At 47.1% G+C, this 15477-nt stretch overlaps 1 protein-coding gene across 1 annotated transcript in view; it reads right to left on the reverse strand.

The window, feature by feature from the left end:
• The window catches only part of SPEG (striated muscle enriched protein kinase), a 497600-nt gene that overhangs the window by 19617 nt on the left and 462506 nt on the right, over nucleotides 1-15477 (reverse strand). Inside the window, exons 40-41 of the mRNA XM_029605011.1 lie at nucleotides 13442-13665; nucleotides 902-977 (exon numbers count right to left, since the gene is read on the reverse strand). Of these exons, the coding sequence (XP_029460871.1) occupies nucleotides 902-977; nucleotides 13442-13665 (300 nt within the window). The remainder of the gene's footprint in view (nucleotides 1-901; nucleotides 978-13441; nucleotides 13666-15477) is intronic.

Raw genomic sequence — 15477 nt, forward strand, 5'->3', positions numbered from 1 at the left:
GAAGATCTTTTGGCTAAAATAGCTTCTTTCACCTCCCCTTTTATCCATGCTGGTAATCATTTTGCCTTCTTTCCACCTTTCTTAATGTGTGGAATACATCTGGACTGTGCTTCTAGGATGGTACTTTTTAACAATGACCACGCCTCTTGCACACTGTTTACCTTTGTAGCTGCTCCTTTCAGTTTTTTTCTAACTATTTTTCTCATTTTATCAAAGTTTCCTTTTTGAAAGTTTAGCACAAGAGCCGTAGATTTGCTCACTGTCCCCCTTTCAGTCATTAATTCAAATTTGATCATATTATGATCACTATTGCCAAGTGGCCCCACCACCTGCTAATTTTCATTCCTGGAATACCACAGATCAGTCCAGAACTCCACCCGTTTAGGAAAGCCTGCGAGTATTGGCAGTATGTAAATGGTGCAGAGTGGCTTGTTGTCTTGGATGATGTTCTAATTCATGTTGTTGGAACGGGGTTCCGATTGAGGCTTGGCCTTCCTCCTCCTGCTCGTTGTTATAATTATTCTCATCTTGGCTTGGGTACAGATCATACTGAGGGACTGCAGATGGCACACTAGGTTAAGGATCAGTGTCAGTAAAGCTCTTCTTCTCTGTCTCCACCTGCTGGCAGGGAGGCAAAACCCAGGATTCCAGACTGATCTGTGGTATTCCAGGAACTAAAATTAGCAGGTAAGAGCCAGTTTTCCTGTTAACACATTGCAGTGCTGACTCTGTGTAAACTATACAAATGTGTGTAACTTCAGCACTAACAGCCTGCAGTGCTCACTCAGTGTAAACCATAGGGACGTGTATACCTTGACTCATTATTTTAAAAAAAATCTTTCTGTAATACATACTCCTGGAGAAGTAGGATGCAGAGAAGCCTTGCAAGCTAAGTACTTACATGATGTAAGTGAGCACTCCTATACCCCAGATATCTGCTGCCGGACCAATGGGATCCCCCTTTACCATCTCAGGAGCTGTAGGGAAGGAAGAGACAACCAAAAGATCCAAATCATATCAACAGGAAAACATAAGCACATTGGTAAAAAAGAATAAGAAGGAGGCTGATAATAGGAGGTCCGGGCTCCCAGCCACTCTTGAGCCGGTAAGAAAGTTCCATGGAAACAGACTGCAAAACCTTTCCAGGAGGGGCACTAATCTGATAGTAACAATACCACTGATGGTCCTACGGTGATGATATCACTCCTCCCCTGTTTGAGATTACAGTAGCAATGGCATTGTAATTTGGTGATGGTTATTATTGATTTGTGATGTGTTATGATGGGCTGTAGTCGATGTTTCTGACTCTGCTGGTAGTGAGGTCTAATAGTTAAACAATAGGTGGTCTTTCTAACAATGCAGATAACGAAGTCTTATGATGGAGCTCTAGGAACGTTTCTGGTTATGCTGCTGATGAGGTGTTATGATGGAGCTATAGTAGTGTTTATAGCTGTGAAGATAATGATATAATGTGATGGAGCTCTAGGAACGTTTCTGGTTATGCTGCTGATGAGGTGTTATGATGGAGCTATAGTAGTGTTTATAGCTGTGAAGATAATGAAAAATTATGATGGAGCTATTGTTAGGATCCTGGGCCACGCTCCGGTCCCCCCTCCTACCTTGGAGCCACTCCGAGTGGCTGCGGCGTTGTTAGGGCCTGTTCGGGCCTGGCTGGCCTCTTCCCATGGTGCTCCCTCTGTGAGGGAGACGCCGCCGACGCAGGGGCTCCAAATTTAAAGGGACCAGCGCGGGAAAGATGGCTCCGCCCCCAGGAGGACGTCAGATGCCGGCAGGGATTTAAACCCTGCAGCCAGATATCACCTTGCCTTGTAACGAGGTTCCCTCCTTGAGGTTAGTAGTTGCAGTCTTCTTGCTTGTTCCTGCTCCATCCCATCCTTGCTTGCTCCTGTTCCTGGCTCCTGACTTCGGCTCGTCTCCTGGCTCCTGACTTCGGCTTGTCCTCTGGTATCCTGCTTGCTGCCTGTCTCGACTCTGGTTCGTCTTCGGTCTCTTCTGTCTGCCGCCTGCCTCGACTCCTGGTTTGTTCCACTTTCTGCTTGTCTACTGCCTGATTTGATCCGGAGGGCTCCATCCAGGAGACCTCGCCGAAGTCCAGGCGGCTCGGGTCCTCACGGGCTCCTCCTGGGGGGACCTCGGGCTTCCAGTGGTGAAGTTCCGGTTGGTCTCCTGGTTCCAGCCTCTCCTCCGCTTCACAACTTCTGGACAACTCTTCAGGTACTCATCTTCAGGAGACCGCACATAAGTCCAAGTGGCTCGGATCCTCAAGGGATCCTCCAGGGAGGATCTCGGGCTTCCAGTGGTGAAGATTCGGTGGTTCTCCTGACTTGATCTGCATCCCTGCTACGACCTCCACTGTGGACCTTCTCACAGTGCGCTTTCATCATCTCTAGCCAGTTCAAGGGTCCACGAACTCAACAGCTATTGGCGATGTTTCTAGTTATGCTGCTGATGAGGCATTATGATGGAGCTGTAGGGGTGTTTCTAGCTGTGCTTATGATGAGGTGTTATGATGGAGCTGTTGGTGATGTTTCTGGCTTATGATGGAGCTATAGGTGATATTTTTGTCTGTGCTAATAGTGAGGTGTTAGCCATGCCAATGGCAATTTGTTATGGCAGAGATTTTATGGGCATTTGTGACTCGAGATGGAATTATGGGTAGTATTGAAGATCATGGTAGTGTCTGTAATCATACTAATGGTGATGACAGTGTTTTGTGAAAGTGGTTAGGATGAGTTGTTATGGTGCAGTTAGTGGTAATGTTGGTCACTGGTGGGAGTAAGGAATCATGATGGAGATAATGGTGGTTGTCACTGGTGATAGTGAGCTGTTTTGGTGGACATGATTTTGGTGTTTCTGAATGTGAGGGTAAGATGTTATGGTGAAGATAATGGTGGTTCTGATCCCTGGTGGAAGTGGGGATGAGGTGTTATGGTGGAGATGATAGCGGTGTTTGTGACTAATTGTAAGGTGTTACGATGGAGATAAAGGAAAATTGGTTCTTACCTGTTAATTTTCATTCCTGTAGTACCACGGATTAGTCCAGACTCCTGGGTTGTGCCTCCTTTCCAGCAGATGGAGACAGAGAAATGTTTATTGACACTGCTACTTAACCACACGTGCCACCTGCAGTTCCTCAGCATTTGTCTATATCCAAGCCAAACACAGTATAAAGGAAAAAAAGTCTCAACTTTTAAACCATTATAAAAACATGAATATCTGAATATACTCTGCATTAAAAATTGGATGAGTGGATGACTTTCCCCCTCAATAGACTGGGCAGGTTCTGGAGTGATCTGTGGTACTACAGGAATGAAAATTAGCAGGAAAGAAACAATTTTCTTTTCCCTGTACATACCTGGATCAGACCAGACTTCTGGGACCTGGATCAGTCCAGGGTGGGACCTGTATGTACCTGGATCCGTTCAGGGTGGGACCAGGAGAGTCCCGCTTGCAGGACACTTTCGCCACAGGATGGGGAGTCCGTATCGCCCACATCCAGATGATAGTGTCTAGCAAAACGTATGCAGTGACTTCCAAGTCACTGCTCTGCAAATTTCCTAGGGTGAAACTAGCTGAGCTTACATCCACAAGGCCACCTGCGAATGTGTAGAATGAGCATGTAACCCCTCCGGGACTGGATGGTCTCAAAGAATGTAGGTGGAACCAATAGCTTCCTTAAGCCAATGAGCAATGGTAGACTTAGAAGTCTGAAAACCTTTCTTGGGGCCGCTCCACAGAACAAAGAGGTGATCTGATCTTCTAAAGTCATTTTTTACCTTGAGGTAAAGTAACAAAGCTCTTCAGACATCTAACAACCTGAGTTCCCTCGCATGAGGAGTAGACGCGTCCAGCATGGGAAAGGCTGGAAGTTCCAGTCTGATTCATGTGGAACACCGATACCACTTTGGCAAAAAAGAAGGTACTGTTTTCGAGTCCCCCGAATTTGAAATCTGAAGGAATGGATGACGACATGACAGTGCCTGCAACTCATAAATCCTTCTAGTGGAACATATGGCCACCAGAAAAACCACCTTCAAAGTCAAGTCCTTCAAAGTCGCTCTCCAAAGTAGTTCAAAAGGAGCCTCACATAAACCCCTGAGGACAAGATTAAGATTCCAGGACAGACAAACTTGTCAAAGTGGAGGATGCAAATTCTTCACCCCTCGACGAAAGTGGAGGACGTCCGGATGTGCGGAAATAGATAAACCATCAATCTTACCATGAAGGCAACCTAGGGATGCTATTTGCACTTTGAGCTAAGAGAAAAGCCTTTGGTGAAACCATCCTGTAAAAAAGGACAAAATGTCAGAGACTGATGACCTGAGAGGACAAACTTTGTTGGCGGTACACCAGGACTCAAAATCTTTCCAGACCCGTACATTGGAAAGATTTGATTTTCTCCGGGCTTGCAACAATGAAGTAATAATCACCTCAGGATAACCCCTGAGCCTTAACCTTTGCCTTTCAAAAGCCAGGCCTCTAGTCAAAAGCAAACAGCCTGGTCAGAATATATGGGTCCCTGGTGGAGAAGACCCTCCAGATGACCCAACTGAATCAGTCCATCTACCGCCAGATTGATCAAATCTGCAAACCACAGATGGCACTGCCATTCTGGTGCCACCAAGATCACTTCTCCCTGATGTTTTTCTATACGACGCAACACCTTTCCCACGAGAGGCCAAGGAGGAAAGACAGAGTAAAACTCTCAGCCAAGGAAGCACCAGCGCATCAACCTCCTCGGCCTTGTGCTATCGCCTTCAACTGAAAAACCGAGGCACTTTGGCATTCTGACAAGAAGCCATTAGTGGGAAGGTCTCCACCGCTCGCAAATGAGCTGCATTGCTGACTCCGACAATTCCCATTTGCCCGGATCTAATACCATCCGACTCAAGAAATCCGCTTGAATGTTCTCAACCCCGGCAATATGGAATGCCTCTATGCGCTCTAGGTGTTGTTCTGCCTAATGAATCAACTCCTGTGCCTCCTATGCTACTCCCTGACTCCTGGTTCCACCCTGACAATTGATATAAACCTCCGTCGACACATTGTTTGAGAGAATCCTCACCAACTGGCCTCTCATCAATGGAAGAAATTCCTGCAAGGCTAGGCAGACCGCTCTGGTCTCTAGTCGGTTGTTAGACCACACAGACTCTTTCCTGGACCAGCCACCCTGAACTGACTAGTGCTGGCAAACTGCTCCCTAACCAGAGAGACTGGCATCGGTAGAAACTACCACCCAATCCAGGACCAGATTGGAAGATAGAAGCTACCAGGAAAGGCTCTCCCGTGCGATGCCCTTGAGTGGCAACAGAATCTGAAAATCCTCTGAGAGCGGGCTCCACCAAGAGAAAAGCACCCTCTGCAATGGCGCCATATGAGTGAAGACCCATGTCACTAACTCTAGTGTTGAGGCCACTGAGCCCAGCACTTGCAAATAATCCCACACCCTGAGCACCTGTAACTGCAACAAATACCAAATCTGCCCCTGCAGTTTCAGAACACGCTCCTCTAAGGGGTACACCTTGCCGACCAGGGTGTTGAACCGTGCCCTCAGATTCTCCAGGGACTGAGTTGATGAGAGGTGACTCTTTGCTATGTTCACCACCCAACCAATTGACTATAGGAGATCGAGAATCCTTTGAACCGCTCAGCAACAAAGGGCCTCTGATTTTGCCCTGATAAGCCTGTAGTCCAGATATGATTGCACCAAAATCCCCTCATAAGAACATAAGAACATAAGAAATTGCCATGCTGGGTCAGACCAAGGGTCCATCAAGCACAACATCCTGTTTCCAACAGAGGCCAAAGCAGGCCACAAGAGCCTGGCAAGTACCCAAACACCAAGAAGATCCCATGCTACTGATGCAATTAATAGCAGTGGCTATTCCCTAAGTAAACTTGATTAATAGCCGTTAATGGACTTCTCCTCCAAGAACTTATCCAAACCTTTTTTGAACCCAGCTACACTAACTGCACTAACCACATTCTCTGGCAATAAATTCCACAGCTTTATTGTGCATGAGTGCCGCCGCCTCCACCACCACCACCATCACCTTGTTGAAGGTGCGTGGCACCATGGCCTGCCTGAAAGGAAGGGCCTGAAACTGAAAATGTTGTCCAAGAATCATGAAGCACAGAAAGCGCTGCGAGGCCTGATGAATGGGGATGTGCAGATAAGTCTCCGTCAAATCCAGGGACGCTAAAAACTTCCCATGAAACTTCCATGGACCAGAGGGTTTCCATTCTGAAACACGGGACTTTGAGTGCAACATTCACCTTCTTCAAGTCTAAAATCGGGTGAAAGGTCCCCTCCTTCTTTGGGACCACAAAGTAAATGGAATACTGCCCCTTGCGAAGCTCCTCACGGAGCACTGGAACCACCGTCCCCAGGAGACATAGGCAGTCCAATGTATCTCGAACAGCTGCACGCTTCTCTATAGAGCTGCACAGGGAGACTAGGAACAAATCGCAGATGGGACGAGAAAATTCTAACACATAACCATCCCTTACCACACTGAGAATCTACTGATCCTGGGTGATACTGGTCCACTCCTCATAAAGCAGTGTCAGGTGACCACCTATAGTGGGAATGATGGACTGGGCCAGCCTCTCCTCATTGCGGGGGTTTAGTACCAGACGTACCCCCTCTGGTGGTTCCTTGGAAGGACCATCTACCTCCCTCCCCCCGAAAGGACTGGCCTCCAGATTGACCCCGATAAGAGGACTGCCTTTGGGGCCCGGAAACAGGTGTTGATGGCCACAACCTTCTATCAAGCTGAAACTGCGAACGCGTCTGAAAAAATTACTTGCCCTTAGGCTAGGCTTATCCTCTGGTAACCTGAGGTCTTTATTGTCCCCAAGAGACTGCATTAATTGTTCAAGGTCATTCTCAAATAAAAAATTACCTTTGAAGGGTAGGGAGCCTAGCTGCGCCTTGGAGGAAACGTCCGCTGCCTAATTACGAAGCCAGAGCAACCTTCTGGCAGAAACCACAGATGCCATAATATGAGATGAGGTACGGACGAAATCATACGGAGCATCCGCCCCATAAGCCACTGCTGCCCCAATTCTCTCAGCCCTGTCTGTGTCCTCGCCTGAGGTGGAAAGGTTCTCCTGAGACTGTTGTACCCATCGGAGACATGCTCTCTGCATAAAATTAGTACAAATAGCCACGCACAAGCCCAGGGCCGAGACTTCAAAAAGCCTCTTGAGGTGGACTTCTAACTTACAATCTTGAACATCCTTCAGCGCTGCGGAGCCTACCACCGGAATGGTAGTTCTTTTCGTAACCGCCGATACAGCCACATCAACCTTAGGAAGAGCAAAAGGTTCCAGCAATAGTTCAGATAAAGGATAAAGGCGCGCCATGACTCTGCCCAACTTTAACCCAGAATCCGGAGAACCCCATTCCGCTTCCACCAACTTCCGCATCGACTTCTGATATGGAAAAGCCATGGAGGGACCCCACATCCTATCAAGGACTGGATCCACTCCATCTAAATCAGATTCCTCCTGGGGAATTTTAACCCAAGCACCTGAAAGGCTAGCAGCAGTAAGACGTCAAACTCTTCTCTCTTAAAAAGATGCACCACCTTTGGGCCATCACCCTTGGGCGGCGCTATCACCATAGCATACCCTGTATTAGTATCTCTGGAAACGGGACCCCCCGGGTCCACCAGAACCCTCAAACCTGAATGTCCTCCGACACCAGAGGAGCCTCGACCAAGTCATCCGAGGCACCCCCACCCTGACCAGAAGCCAAGGGTGGCCCCGATGAGCCGTGCACAAGAGGGCCCCTATGCCAGCTAGATTGAGACTGTTTTGGGTCGAGAAGACGCCCCCTTCCCCCCATAGTCTAGGCTGCTAAAATTGAGGGTCCCTGGCTGTAGTCATTGCCTGCTGCTTGGCTAAATAAGCCTCATGCAGCAGCAGTACAAAGTGTGCTGAAAAAGGACCTGAAAGCAGCAGCCCAGTGGCCTCCAAGTCCCCCCGATCATGGGCGGAGACGGATCAGGCTGGTAACAAGTGAGGAGGAGCTTCCCCTTCCCCTTCCGACAGCATGGGAACGGCCAAATGCAAATCCAAGATGTCCGCTGTCCCCGCGCTGATCGGGAAGGGATCAGCACCCGGTCAGCAACTCCATGCGAGTTTGGGACGGGAGCGGAGGACCTCCCGAGCTGTTTCACGGCGGTCGGAGGGCCCCCCCCCTCGGAACACGCGGCACAAAGGCCGATGCGGCTGAGCTGCGATTGAGTCGTGCTGACCCCCGGCCCATCACTGCACGGTGCTGGTGAGCGCCAGGAACATGGCCGGCAGAAAAAGAAACAAAAACCCAAACCTACGGCTGTGCAAGAAAAAGAAGAAGGGTTTGCCACTCAGCCAGAATCAAACACAAACAGCCAGAAGCAAAAACTGCTGTTTCTCTCTCTTTTTTTTAACTCTAATGAAAAGTACCAGTGCTGAGACAGAAGCCTGTAAGAAAACAAAAAACAAATAGGCGGTCTCAGATAAAAAAAAAAGGGTCCTAGAGCCTGCAGCCACCCAAGCGTCTCGTGAAGGGGTGGGATCTGGACCATAAGATTTACACCCCATGGGCACCACAAGGGTCACCAAACCCCGGCCCACCTGCCTCAACCAGACAGGGAGAACCCCTTAGGATTAAGGAAAATAATAATAAACTCCCAGGAGGAAGGCTCAAAAAGAAAAAAATAAAATTGTCTCAGTCAGTCACAGAACTGCAAGTGCGCACAAAGCTACAATATGCTGGAGACAGAGAAATAGTGAGGGAATGCAGGTGGCACACTGGGTTATGTACAGTGTCAGTGAGACTTTCTCTGTCTCCATCTGGTGGCAGGGAGGCAAAACACAGGAGTCTGCACTGATCTAGGTACGTTCAGGGAATGGTGGTGCTTTTATCACTAGTGAGAATGAGGTGTTACCCTTTGAGATTATGAGGGTAAGGAGTTATGGTGGAGATAATGGTGGTGTTTTATCACTGGTGAGGATGAGGTGTTATGGTGGACGTGATGTTGGTGATTGTGAATATGAGGGTAAGGTGTTATGGTGGAGATAATGGTGGTGTTTTATCACTGGTGAGGATGAGGTGTTATGGTGGACGTGATGTTGGTGTTTGTGAATATGAGGGTAAGGTGTTATGGTAGAGATAATAGTGGTGTTTTATTACTGGTGAGGATGAGGTGTTATGGTGGAGATAATGGTGGTGTTTTATCACTGGTGAGGATGAGGTGTTATGGTGGAGATAATGGTGGTGTTTTATCACTGGTGAGGATGAGGTGTTATGGTGGAGATAATGGTGGTGTTTTATCACTGGTGAGGATGAGGTGTTATGGTGGACGTGATGTTGGTGTTTGTGAATATGAGGGTAAGGTGTTATGGTGGAGATAATGGTGGTTCTGATCACTGGTGGAAGTGCAGATGAGGTGTTATGGTAGAGATAATGGTGGTGTTTTATCACTGGTGAGGATGAGGTATTATGATGGACGTGATGTTGGTGTTTGTGAATATGAGGGTAAGGTGTTATGGTAGAGATAATATTGGTGTTTTATCACTGGTGAGGATGAGGTATTATGATGGACGTGATGTTGGTGTTTGTGAATATGAGGGTAAGGTGTTATGGTGGAGATAATGGTGATGTTTTATTACTGGTGAGGATGAGGTGTTATGGTGGACGTGATGTTGGTGTTTGTGAATATGAGGGTAAGGTGTTATGGTGGAGATAATGGTGGTGTTTTATTACTGGTGAGGATGAGGTGTTATGGTGGACGTGATGTTGGTGTTTGTGAATATGAGGGTAAGGTGTTATGGTAGAGATAATGGTGGTGTTTTATTACTGGTGAGGATGAGGTGTTATGGTGGATGTGATGTTGGTGTTTGTGAATATGAGGGTAAGGTGTTATGGTGGAGATAATGGTGGTGTTTTTATTACTGGTGAGGATGAGGTGTTATGGTGGACGTGATGTTGGTGTTTGTGAATATGAGGTAAGGTTCTGATCACTGGTGGAAGTGCAGATGAGGTGTTATGAGATTACACATGACCAAGCTCAATCAAAAGCAGAAGAACTAGCTCTTTTCTTCAACAACAAAATCAATACTCTCCTATCGCAGCTCCCCACGAACCCCACTGTTCCATTAACTACTCCTCAACCCTCAAGCAACTACACTCGGTTAGAAGAACTTGACACAATTTCATCCGCTGAGATCCAAGGAATTCTTAGGAAAATGAAACCATCCTCTCATCCCTCGGATCACATCCCAACCAAACTACTACTAGCAATTCCAGAATCTATCTCCAAATCCCTGGCAGACATCATAAATTGCTCCCTCACACAAGGACTCTACCCGGACAACCTCAAACTTGCCTCACTCAAACCCCTTCTCAAAAAACCAAATCTCGACCCAAACGATCCTAACAATTTCAGACCGATAGCTAACCTCCCATTCATAGCCAAGATAATGGAAAAACTGGTAAACTCACAACTCTCAAACCACATTGAAGACAACAACCTTCTATTTCCATCACAATACGGATTCCGTAAAACCTTAAGCACGGAAGCCCTCCTCATCTCTATGACTGACCACATCATCCTAGGATTAGACAAAGGACAAGCCTTCCTTCTGATACTACTCGACCTCTCGTCTGCATTTGATACGGTCAATCACTCCCTTCTCATCAACCAATTATCAGCCATAGGTATTTCAGGCACTGCCCTATCATGGTTCAGAACCTTCCTCAGCAACAGAGGTTATAAGGTCAAGATTCATAATAAAGAATCCTCTCTACACCCCGCAGCCATAGGAGTCCCTCAGGGCTCATCCCTGTCTCCTACCTTGTTTAACATTTATCTGTTACCCTTATGTAAACTTCTCACTGACCTCAATCTCAAACATTTTCTCTACGCTGACGATATTCAGATCCTGATCCCCATCGAAGAATCGCTCGCAAAAACAATGTTGCACTGGGAATCCTGCCTCCAAAACATCAAACAACTTCTTACAAGTCTCAACCTGATACTAAATTCATCAAAAACGGAACTTCTACTCATCACTCCAGAAAACAGCTCCATCACATACACTCATCCTACCGTACCAAGCACTACACAAGTGAGAGTTCTAGGAGTTCAAATTGACAATCACCTAAATCTGAAAGCTAACATCAACAAAACCACCAGAGACTGCTTTTACAAGCTCCAAGTGCTGAAAAGAATACGACCTCTCTTCCACACACATGACTTCAGAACGATCCTACAATCAATCATTTTCGCAAAGCTGGACTATTGCAACACCATCATGCTTGGTCTCCCTTCATCACACACCAAACCATTACAAATGGTACAAAATGCCTCCGCCCGTATACTCACCAACACCAGGAGAAGAGAACACATAACACCTATCTTGATGGACCTCCATTGGCTGCCCATCCACTTCAGAATAATCTACAAGGCCATTCTCACCATTTTCAAAAACATCCATCAATTAGCCCCAATCGATCTCCATATTCCCCTCCGATTACACCATTCCACAAGACCGACAAGAGATGCTTATAAAGGATCACTTCAAGTACCTCCAGCCAAGACTACCAGACACATCACGCTTAGAGATCGGGCATTCTCCACAGCCGGTCCAACATTATGGAACTCCATTCCCCCGGATCTTAGAATGGAACCCAACATTTCAACATTCAAGATAAGACTCAAAACGTGGCTGTTCACGCAGGCCTTTCCTAACTCCAACCCCATCTAATCTCCCTTCACACAACAAGCTCCGCTAGTATTAGCGTTAACAGCCACCTTTCAAAATGTTATTTATACTTATATTTTACTATCTAATCTTCATTTCCCTTCTCATTCCAAGTTATTGTTTTCCCTTGTTTTATGTAACTGCTTTTCTGCACTTTTGTTAAATGGTAAAGTTTCACCCCTGTTTCTTGTGAACCAGCATGATGGGACCACCGTCTTGAATGTTGGTATATAAAAAACTTAAATAAATAAATAAATAAATAAAAATGGTAGAGATAATGGTGGTGTTTTATCACTGGTGAGGATGAGGTATTATGATGGACGTGATGTTGGTGTTTGTGAATATGAGGGTAAGGTGTTATGGTGGAGATAATGGTGGTGTTTTATTACTGGTGAGGATGAGGTGTTATGGTAGACGTGATGTTGGTGTTTGTGAATATGAGGGTAAGGTGTTATGGTGGAGATAATGGTGGTGTTTTTATCACCGGTGAGGATGAGGTGTTATGGTGGACATGATGTTGGTGTTTGTGAATATGAGGGTAAGGTGTTATGCTAGAGATAATGGTGGTGTTTTATCACTGGTGAGGATGAGGTGTTATGGTGGAGATAATGGTGGTGTTTTATTACTGGTGAGGATGAGGTGTTATGGTGGACGTGATGTTGGTGTTTGTGAATATGAGGGTAAGGTGTTATGGTGGAGATAATGGTGGTTCTGATCACTGGTGGAAGTGCGGATGAGGTGTTATGGTAGAGATAATGGTGGTTTTATCACTGGTGAGGATGAGGTGTTATGGTGGAGATAATGGTGGTTCTGATCACTGGTGGAAGTGCGGATGAGGTGTTATGGTAGAGATAATGGTGGTGTTTTATCACTGGTGAGGATGAGGTGTTATGGTGGAGATAATGGTGGTGTTTTATTACTGGTGAGGATGAGGTGTTATGGTGGACGTGATGTTGGTGTTTGTGAATATGAGGGTAAGGTGTTATGGTGGAGATAATGGTGGTTCTGATCACTGGTGGAAGTGCGGATGAGGTGTTATGGTAGAGATAATGGTGGTGTTTTATCACCGGTGAGGATGAGGTATTATGGTGGACATGATGTTGGTGTTTGTGAATATGAGGGTAAGGTGTTATGGTGGAGATAATGGTGGTTCTGATCACTGGTGGAAGTGCGGATGAGGTGTTATGGTAGAGATAATGGTGGTGTTTTATCACCGGTGAGGATGAGGTGTTATGGTGGACGTGATGTTGGTGTTTGTGAATATGAGGGTAAGGTGTTATGGTGGAGATAATGGTGGTTCTGATCACTGGTGGAAGTGCGGATGAGGTGTTATGGTAGAGATAATGGTGGTGTTTTAGCACCGGTGAGGATGAGGTATTATGGTGGACATGATGGTGATGCTTGTAGCTGGTGGTATGAATTTTAATGGAGAAAATGGTGGGGGTTGTCACTGATAGGGGGAGACTGTGGTGTTTATCACTTGTGGGGTGATATGATGAGGTGTTATGGTGCAGACTGTAGCAGGACTTTCGTACATCCCTTAGAAAGTCCCCCTAATAGCTGTGTAACCACGGATTGGTTTTTGTGTAATGTACCCCCTACACCCAAGGTTCCTGCTGGGGAGAGCAGCAGTATTTCCAGCTGCTCACGGGTCAGTACTCACACATGTACTCTAGGGTGCCCACTCTGCGGCCCAGCTGCTTCGGCACCAGAGGACTGACGTTTTGGGCACTACCAAAGTCGATGATTTTGACTGCGTTCATGAAGGAGATGATGATGTTATCGGGTTTGATGTCCAGATGTAGAATACAGTGTTCGTGCAGGTACTCCAGCCCCTGCAGGATCTGCAGGATGTAATTTACCACATCATCTTCTGAGTAACGGAACCTGTCAGTAAGAAGGGTGCATGGTAAGAAGGAATGCCGCATGTCTCGCCAGAGACAGGGATAAGGTAGCAGGCTAGGAGTAACATAACGGAGTAACACAGTAAATGACAGCCTATCCGGTCTCGCCCAGGATCTATCCCATAGGGAGTCTCTGTCTAGGACAGTTTTTGATATCTTCCTTCTTCGTAGTCTACTGTTTTAGGCAGAAGAGCCTTTGCTCACACCTCTTAATTCAATCCTGTGAAGAAAGCTGCATGGTGCCTGCCTGCCTTCAGTCTCAGCTCTCTCTCTCTGCGCCTCCTGCTCCAGCCCTTCCCCCTGAAAACAGCCTGAAGGGAACTTTCTTAGTTCTGCTCCCCCTCCCCCCACAAGACCACTTCCTCTTGTCCTGAGAAATCACTCCGAATCCTTATGAAACCAAAGATGATTTTGATATAATTTCTGGATGGAGCATACACCATTTACAGAGCCCTGGCTCCGGTTCGTACCCCAGATCAGTCCAGACTTGTGGGTTTTGCATCCCTACCAGCAGATGAAATGATCTGCGGTATTCCAGGAATGAAAATTAGTAGGTAAGAACCCATTTCCCTCCGTGCAGGTTACCCCCATGTTTTTCTTAAAGGTAGTAACTGCTGCTCCGTGCAGGTTACCCCTATGTTTCTGTTAAGGGTAGTAACTGTCCCTCTGTGCAGGTTACCCCCATGTTTCTGTTAAGGGTAGTAACTGTCCCTCTGTGCAGGTTACCCCCATGTTTTTCTTAAAGGTAGTAACTGCCGCTCCGTGCAGGTTACCCCATGTTTCTGTTAAGGGCAGTAACTGCTGCTTTGTGCAGGTTACCCCCATGTTTCTGTTAAGGGCAGTAACTGCCGCTCCGTGCAGGTTACCCCCATGTTTCTGTTAAGGGCAGTAACTGCCGCTCCATGCAGGTTACCTCCATGTTTCTCTTAAGGGTAGTAACTGCCCCTCTGTGCAGGTTGCACCCATGTTTCTGTTAAGGGCAGTAACTGCCCCTCTGTGCAGGTTACCCCCATGTTTCTGTTAAGGGCAGTAACTGCCGCTCTGTGCAGGTTACCCCCATGTTTCTGTTAAGGGCAGTAACTGCTGCTCCGTGCAGGTTACCCCCATGTTTCTGTTAAGGGTAGTAACTGCCGCTCCACGCAGGTTACCCCCATGTTTCTGTTAAGGGCAGTAACTGCCGCTCCATGCAGGTTACCTCCATGTTTCTCTTAAGGGTAGTAACTGCCCCTCTGTGCAGGTTGCACCCATGTTTCTGTTAAGGGCAGTAACTGCCCCTCTGTGCAGGTTACCCCCATGTTTCTGTTAAGGGCAGTAACTGCCGCTCTGTGCAGGTTACCCCCATGTTTCTGTTAAGGGTAGTAACTGTCCCTCTGTGCAGGTTACCCCTATGTTTCTGTTAAGGGTAGTAACTGTCCCTCTGTGCAGGTTACCCCCATGTTTTTCTTAAAGGTAGTAACTGCCGCTCCGTGCAGGTTACCCCATGTTTCTGTTAAGGGCAGTAACTGCTGCTTTGTGCAGGTTACCCCCATGTTTCTGTTAAGGGCAGTAACTGCCGCTCCGTGCAGGTTACCCCCATGTTTCTGTTAAGGGCAGTAACTGCCGCTCCATGCAGGTTACCTCCATGTTTCTCTTAAGGGTAGTAACTGCCCCTCTGTGCAGGTTGCACCCATGTTTCTGTTAAGGGCAGTAACTGCCCCTCTGTGCAGGTTACCCCCATGTTTCTGTTAAGGGCAGTAACTGCCGCTCTGTGCAGGTTACCCCCATGTTTCTGTTAAGGGCAGTAACTGCTGCTCCG

Source organism: Rhinatrema bivittatum, chromosome 6 (assembly GCF_901001135.1).
Source record: "Rhinatrema bivittatum chromosome 6, aRhiBiv1.1, whole genome shotgun sequence".
Taxonomy (NCBI): Eukaryota; Metazoa; Chordata; class Amphibia; order Gymnophiona; family Rhinatrematidae; genus Rhinatrema; species Rhinatrema bivittatum.